The 8,392-nt window shown below is 40.1% G+C and overlaps 1 protein-coding gene across 1 annotated transcript; it reads left to right on the top strand.

Moving 5' to 3' along the window:
- The first annotated feature begins 6,018 nt into the window (after window positions 1-6,018).
- Window positions 6,019-7,544, top strand: LOC148031047 (uncharacterized). The gene is made up of 4 exons (XM_087685663.1): window positions 6,019-6,316; window positions 6,710-6,761; window positions 6,834-6,999; window positions 7,179-7,544. The coding sequence occupies exons 1-4, from the start codon at window positions 6,091-6,093 to the stop codon at window positions 7,212-7,214; spliced, it is 480 nt and encodes a 159-aa protein (XP_087541789.1). The 5' UTR covers window positions 6,019-6,090; the 3' UTR covers window positions 7,215-7,544.
- The last annotated feature ends 848 nt before the right edge of the window (window positions 7,545-8,392 follow it).

The following is an 8,392-nucleotide window of genomic DNA, read 5'->3' as shown; positions in this document are numbered from 1 at the left end:
TAGGTTAAGCTCCTCATTGCTTCTATGGCCTGAGCTGCCTCCTTTCATGTCTAGGACATCCTATTTTGCCAAGTTGTCGATCAAGTTGATAAGGCCGGGCAGATGCGATTCTGTGGCATTGTCTGTTCTTGTGGCATTTAGATATTTTTGGTTGTATTCTCCACTCAGTCCTACCTTTTGGGGATTCGATATCCCTTCTATGTCCTTGGGTCTTCTCTTATTGGTGGGTTCCTTCAAGTCCTTAGGTCCAGGTGTGTTCCTTGTTACTTACAATCAACCCTCAACTTATCCTCACTCTGTGCGCAGGTGCACGTGTGTGCTATTTTCTATGCACTGTGCGAAATCAGGCTTTCAGCTTTCCTTAATTGAGCTTTGAGTGGTGGAACTCAGAATGAGTGAAAAAACAAAGTGCGCGTAGCTCCAGTACTCTTGTCTACGGGTTGGTTTGACAGGGTCGTGCGTTTAGTTCCTGCGCTATCTTGTTCGGCCCTCGGTCCAGGTCGAGTTGGGGTCTTGCAATCAGTCCACAACACCAAACACCCTTTCAGAATATTGGACCACAATCTCTAGGTTTGTAACTATGTGTGAGGCGTTCGGTGGGTTCTTCTAGTGTAGGTCATGCTTCTTGTTAGTCGAGGTTCATCACATTCCCAGGTTTTCCTTCTCAAGCTGTGTCTAATTTTGAAAATCGGACGTGCGTGTCCCGATCAAACAAGATCGATTGGTTCGACTCTGTGGTCCAATCTTCGCGATCGGACGGTTCGAGTCCGAGTGGTCCGACTTTGGGTGTCTGATTTTCAAAATCGGGCAGGGTGTTCGATCGGACCAGGTGGGTTTGTCCGAGTGGTCTGACTCTTGGAATCAAACATTGTGGGGGACATCTGATTCCATCGGTCAAAACGCATGTCGATCACTTATTTGCCCAAAAATCTAAAGATGATGTCGCTAGTGGCTACCAGACCTTCCAAGAATCAAGGAGGAGTGTAGGCCAAGGCATTCCATACCTAAATCTCACTGGAAGTCCCGATATGCTCTGATCAATCTGATGTAGACCTAGACCTGCAAGCTCTCTCTCTCTCTCACACACACACAAAGCCAGAACTGTGAATGAGGTTTTCCCTGGTCACCCAGGACCTTAAGCCCTCATTGGCCTGCACATTAGCCTTCCCAATCACTCGACCTTCGACTTCAAGACATCAAAGTACTCTCTTTTTTTTCATTTTCCCCTGTTATTGCCATGTTTAGGACTGTTTTACAGCAGTCAACTTTAAGCTTCCCTCTCTGATTTCTCCTACCGATCCTACTCTAAATGTGACAAAAATCAAAAGCAGGGTACTCAATGGATTTCTCCTACTCAACCAATCATCAAAAACTAGAAATACTTAATTGTAGCATGAATTAAAACCTAAAATCTTCTATCTATCTCAAGCTCTGATTCGAGGGTGAAACCCTTACTTCAATGCTCGATTTGAAGTGCACAAGTGCTCAAGCTTGAATTCGTTAGTCTCGGCAACGGAACCAAAATGTAGAGGTGAGCACAAGCTCAACCGCCAAGACCCACGGACCGCTTACTGTTCAAGTGTTTCAAGCAAGTCTCACATAGTTGACACGCTATCCCTCTCTACGAGTGTAGTGAGCTTACCTTGATGCCCGATTGAGTTGCTTTCTCTCTCAAGCACTCCGATAGCTCCACGATTCATGATGCAAGCTTAAGCATCCTCAGGCCTCTTCCTCCATGCTCCATCCTCCATAGCCATGCGTGAGACAAGAAAAGAGAAGAGAAGAGAAGAAGAAGAGAGGAGATAGTGGAGAGTTTCACCTCCAAGATCCCTCACTCTCACAAGCTCACTCCCTCACTCCCTCCCTCAAGCACTCACAAGCAAGCAAGAGAAGAGGAGAGAAGAAGAAGAGTCCACTTTGCCACACACCAAAGAATGAGCTCTCATTCATCTTTTGAACTTTATATACAAAGCCCTAAATCCCATTTGGACGGTCACCCTTTGTTTTGAAGTACTAGGCTTGTGTATGCTACATGCTACTTGAGCACTCAATTTACCAACAAAAGATATTATGGTTAAGCAACAAATCTAATATATTTAGAACTTGTTAAAACATTTTTATTTTGATGCATGCAAGCCCATCGTTACTCAAGCAAAACTTCATTTCCATCGTAGTCTTCTAGATCTAAGAGATCTAATTAATACACGTTTATATCAGTAGGTTGTTCAGTGTATTCTCAGTCTATCACATTAGGCAAAGTGTTCAATTTGCAAAGCCATTTGTGAGAAAGTTCATGCATAACCCGAGTTCAAGGCATGCAAAGTTGTGACATGGATCTTTTGCAACTTGTAAGGCACATGGACTTATGCTTTATTCTATCCATGTGAGGCTAATCCACAACAACATGCTTTTTCAATTCCGACTAGGCATGTCATTATAATACTACATTGACCATCAATGAGTCTCACTTTTGCCTTGTTGCTTCATGTATATCTTGGCTCAACAAAATAGCCACTTCCACCTATGAAGCTAAATATAGAGAAGTCGCCATAGCTACAACTGAGAGTGTGTGGACTCATAGTTGACTTCGGTATTGATTAGTTATCTCCTATCACTATCTATGATAATAGTCAAAGTGCTTTGGCAAGTATGAAGAATCCAACCCTCCTTTGACAAAGCACAATGAGGTGTGATATCATCTTATACGAAAGTGATTCTTAGGAGGTGAGGTTCAATTGGTTTTTGTGCACATGACAACTTGGTAGATTTATTCACAAAGGCCCTTTCTTGTGAAAAGTTGTAGCTTTTTTAAAATATTTAAATGCATTGCCCTTCCTAAATTGATTTGTCAAATATATTTTGAAATTAATGTGTTGAGCATATCATGGAGTAGATATGTAATCACACTTAGGACCATCCTAAAATTTTCCCTCCTTAAGGAGGCCTTTTCCCTTGGATGGGTTGTACATTATCCTACTTCTTTTGTTCTTCTTTTTTAGTCAATTTTTGTACACACAAACTTTGTTTTTTGAGGGTTGTGTGTATTGTTGCATATGTTCCCATTTTGCGCTCTTACCATTGTTTCCAAAAATCATGAAATCAATGTAAGAGTGTAATCAATCAACCTTTGTTACATTAAGTGGGTCTAGAGGAGAGTAAAAGTGCCAATAATTTTTTTAGAATCTTTAAAATATGATATCAATTGGTTATCTCTAGCTAATCCTCCCCTTGAAGGGTCATAAAGAGATACTCTTAATCTCTTGCTCGTCGTGCTTTTGACCAAGAAGAGCATCTCAAGTTTACCTTTCATTCCTAGGTACTCCAAATCCAACTCCTCAATTGGTCTTACCATCTAGCTATTGGTACTTTGCATCTTCACTGAAAATTCAATTTCACCAAGTCCATGTCAGAGACAGTAGGACAATTGTTACACCATTCATGCAGGTCGCTACTTATGCGATAAGGAATTTTTCTACCTTAGGGCAGTTAGAGTTATTGCTGCCATTTATCGAGGCTTTTAGTCAAAGTTTGTTACACTTATCTTTTTTTAACCTTCTAGGACTAGGTAGGTGTCAACGGACTCTATACATCATCTTACCACACTTGGCAAAGTGATCTTGTGCTTTTAATAAATAGTCGCTACCCTTGGTTATGTGCCGCTCTTCTAATTTTTAAAGAAAATAAAAGAGTACCCCTTATCCTGAAGTTATGAGGCCATTTTGCAAAGTTTCTTCAACATGGTTTTCTCAAATCCCTTAATATAATCTATTTATTTACTTGTGTTGGTTTAGGGTACTATTAATTTTATATCTTAGATTTACTTGCCGAGTTCCCACTTCCACGAAGTTTTTTCTCGAGAGTTAAGACCTTGATTAGAGACTAGGTCATTTTACAAGTAGCCCCCTGACCAATTATCCAATTTGCAGGTCTAACCGACATGCATGGCTTAGTAGTCTAAGTAACTTTGTCACTTTCATGTACCCGTCAGGTGTTTCCCTTTTGGGGTTCCTTAGGGGCTGATTCACTCTGTGCAGATCGACTAAACATAGAAACCTTGAAACTAGTATGCAATCCTGTTTTTTACATGATTTTTTGTTACTGCATGGTTGATCAGGGAAAATAATTGAGCTCTATTCTAAGGTTCTCAGGAATGATGAATTCGTTTTGTGAAATTTTAACGGGAATGTTAGGGCCCTTCCCACTTCTAATTGTTGCTTGAGTCTTTGGATTTGTCACATTCTTGCGATTATCATACTTGACAAATTATCATATTCTATTCTCACTCTTCTCTTCATTCCCTTTGCCAACTTCTTTAATTTTATGTTCCTTGTTTGACAATTTTAACCCGTGCATATTTCTAAGTGGTTGTTGCATTTGGGTGAAACTTTAGAAGTAATGTCCCTATTCATCACCATAGCCATAGTAATAACCTACAATTTTTTTGTGAGCCAACTTGAAGTGAAGCTCTCCCATGCATTTTATTTTTACATCCACAAATTTAGACCTAGCTTGATTCATGCCTTAAACAAGGCACACCCTATTTTTGTTAGGGTTTGCTTATGATGACGGGTCATATACTTTGCCAATGCCATGAGCACTATTTGGAACAAGACTTTACAAGTAGGAACACATGTTCACTACTTCCACCCACCAAATGGGGCACATGTGCTTTAGTTTATCTTGGCCTAGCTCAATGGGTCTCCATGAAATAGACTTGGACCAAGTCCAAACCCTAGAAATATATACCTCTTGATAGTACATGGTGTGTAAGCTCATGTTTAGAGAATGCCATCTCAAAGATTCTAGTGAGATAAATTTAATACACTACATTGCATATTGAGCCATTACATTAAACATACTATTGAATTCTCCAAGTGGAAGGGATTTTCCCTTAAAGAAAGTCAAAATTTCATAATAATTGATTTTAATAGCATCATTCACACCTCTGAGAGTGATTTGTGCCATCTTTCATCTCGTCCATATAACATTTAAGATCAATCCAAATGGTGTTTACAATATACACTGACTTAGCCTCTAATTGAAAATTAGCCAGTGTGAGAAGTTCTATTATTATTATTATTATTATTATTATTATTAGTCACTACTTGCTAGTAGAGGACATGTACTAATATCGGGTGAGTCACCAATTTCCTTTCTTTAAGCCTAAGATGTTTGCCTTCTCAACAATGGTTGAGTTTGTTCTCAACCTCCAAGCCCAATATGATCACACTTCTAAGCTCTTGCATCACCTCCTTAAAGGAGATCAGGGCAAGAGACCCATATGCAACCACATCACACCATTATTAACAAAGTAAGTGACAACTAAGATGACAAATAGGAAAAACTAATTAATAAAGACAACTAAACGACTAAATTCCATTTCATCAGTTGCAAATCCTTTAAAAACTATTACTCGGATGCCACTTTTGCTAGTTATTTGGTACTCTCGTAACGTCCTAAATGTCCATATGTATAGAGATAGAACTCATGAGCTAGAGATCCATATTACTCATGAGCATTGCCTCTAACACCACAAATATTAATCATTAATCAAAGGCACATGCTTTCCAATCCCTCACTCCATCTTAGAGAAAGAGGGTTCAAAAGGTCTTGAAAGCTATACTTATTGGTCCAAACTATTATTGTGGAGATTTTTGATATGCAAGCTACCCACAAAAGTTAGACCCTAGGGTGTCCAAGCTTAGAAAAACTTCTCGAGTGCATTTCTTCTACGAAAAGAAGTGAGGAAGATTTTACCCACCAACTTTGGGAGTTTAATGCCCCAATATGTATAGAGATAGAATATTGGCATTAAACACCATATTGGGTACTCTCGTAATGCCCATATGTATAGAGATAGAAGTCATGAGCTAGAGATCCACCAGTTCGTCCTTGCAAATCGAACCTAGCTTTTCACACAACACACAGCCATGACTCATAGGTTACACCCCTTGCTTACCTCAAAAATAAATAATTAGGCCCCTTCAGCCAGCCTTCACCACCAAGGCAAAGCCTCGACTCCTCAGGCATACTCAAAACTGTGGAGCGAGCCACTTTTGCACTTGCATCAAGAAACTCAGGCAGATAGCCATGGCGGCCCAGGCGACAACCACTTCTCCCACGCCTTACACGCAAATGCACGATGATGCAGAAGACGAGGATGAAGCGCGCTATTCTACGAGTCAAATACTGCAGGAGAAGGGAAATGAAGATGATGATGACGACGAACAAGTAGAAGCTTCCCACCTGCAAGCAGAGCCACCTGCCTCCCCGGATTCTTACTCCGTCACTGTCAAGCTTACTAATCTCGTTACTGGTGAGCTAGAATGGTTTGGTATTTTCTCGTCCTCAGTAATTAGGAGACGGCATTCTTAATTTTATGCTGAGTTTCAGCGAATTTTTACCTGTTAGCACACTTAAGCTCTCAAACATCGTTAGCTCTTCAGTACAGCGTGTCACTGAGAATGCGATAGATTCAAATCTGTTCGACATCGAAGGCTTTTCTGTGGCAGGCTCTGATATTCAGAGCAAGCTTTCAGTCTATATAAGTCTCAAGTATACGATATTCTTCGATTCAAGCCTTCATGTCTATTCAAGTACAAGCGCAGTGTCTAAAACTATATTGATCCTGCAAGGTCACGACATTGTGACGGACAGTGTTCAAGCGTAGGAGTTTTTGATTTGAGAGTCTGAATGCACTGTTTGCCAGGTATCTTGGCGCAAGCGCAAACTGCAATGGAAGAGTTGGTCCCGGTGATAAAGTAAGCCCGTTTTATCAGTTTCAAGCCGTGTACGACTCTACAGGAGAATGCTAACATGGAATTGTGAGCCAGAGATATCGATGCTTGTGCAACAAACGTAGGGGAATACGTTAGTCAGGCGAGGCAGATTGCTTTGGATCATACGGCCAGCCTCGAACAATTAAGCGAAAGCTTTCAGGAAACTGCTGGCAGTGCCTTGGCAATGCTCAACGCAGCATCGCACAATCCCTCTTCACCAGTGAGTGTCTTGGATTTCGTCTGGCATACACGCGGACGGGAGTTCTTGTTTTGTTGACAATACTCTTCAAATTAGCATTCGCTTGGAAACGGGAATGGTTAAAACCTAAAAAGCACAGAATTTACCTTCACATACTGCACTGTGTGCAAGTTTTAACCGCAGCCTTATTCTGATCTCAGGAGCCAATTGATGAGAAAGAAGAGACCAGCAGTTAGATATTGAAGCAGGTTACAAGATGCTCCATGCTTTTGATGGACAGCAGCAAACGGAGATCTTTTCCCTCTGCACGATCTCGTATGATGGAAAGAGAGAAAAGAGGATTCTGCTCTCCAGGTTGTAGATAGAGAACTGAAAGAGCACCAGAGCTGAAAAACTTTCTGAGATAATACGTGATATGAATATTTTTGATCGCTCATGTACGAGTGAAGCCATAAAAGTGGTTGTAGGGGATATTTTCCAGAATCAATCGCGCTAGTGATGTTCAAGTAGGTTTAGCTTTTAAGCTTTCTGTATCTTAAGGATCAGCACACTTTTGACATGCTACAGACCCAGATTGTATGGTTCCTTTCCACTGGAGCTCTACCAAACGTGAAATTTCTACCACAATCACAATCTCTATTGATATAACTTTATCATTTAAACTTTGGAGTATATATTAAATAATTAATGTTTTCTTTCCAAAAGCAAAGAAGCATAAAAATGGGATTAGACTTGGAATAACTTATCGACATTTAGGCAAGTGTCTTTGGACTTCAACTCACTTGATCACATACATGATAGCAAGGACATTCTCTTTTAGTAATGCCAAGTTCACACTAAGGGGAGGGAAGTTCTAGCAATCTAAAGGAGATCTACGTACCATGGGTGTTCACATGCGGCAAGAGCATGAGGAAATGTATTTTTTATTTTTTGAAAGCAACCAATCACAAAAAAAGTTATGTGCACATTTATTGAATCAAAATTTGCCAAATATAAAGTGGAAGTTAGTAGAAGTTGTGGTATTGTTTTCAAATAAAAGATACACACATTGGATGATGCCCCTTTCCTTTTCTCTTCTACTGCATTGTGTGAGCCAACCTAAGATTGACAAGTACTTCTTCAACTTCCATTTTCCACTGACAAAAGTTATGTGTGCATGTTCTTTTGTAAAGCCTTTATTATTCTATGTGTAAAGGATTTGGAAAAGACTCGAGACAAGTGAAAGTCCAATAGCATTACTTTCGCAACTTTCTTGACAAACTTATAGGCAATCTTAATAAATTGAGGCATCTTGAACAAAGCAAGCAATTAGCATACACAACCAACAAACAAATAAAAAATAACAACTCGTGTGGCTTTTCACAGGGCTGAGAGTTTGCCACACATATAGTCTCTACTTGCATTTCAAAGTAAA

This window comes from Lygodium microphyllum, chromosome 9, assembly GCF_053477565.2.
Source record: "Lygodium microphyllum isolate KBCC chromosome 9, Lygodium_microphyllum_v1.1.10, whole genome shotgun sequence".
Taxonomy (NCBI): domain Eukaryota; kingdom Viridiplantae; phylum Streptophyta; class Polypodiopsida; order Schizaeales; family Lygodiaceae; genus Lygodium; species Lygodium microphyllum.
This window is presented reverse-complemented; position numbering and strand designations above follow the sequence as displayed.

Coding starts and splice junctions, on each gene's coding strand:
- LOC148031047 (XM_087685663.1), top strand. CDS start 6,091: ATGGCGGCCCAGGCGACAACCACTTCTCCCACGCCTTACACGCAAATG. Junction 6,317..6,709: donor GCTTACTAATCTCGTTACTG/GTGAGCTAGAAT, acceptor ACTGTTTGCCAG/GTATCTTGGCGCAAGCGCAA. Junction 6,762..6,833: donor GAGTTGGTCCCGGTGATAAA/GTAAGCCCGTTT, acceptor ATTGTGAGCCAG/AGATATCGATGCTTGTGCAA.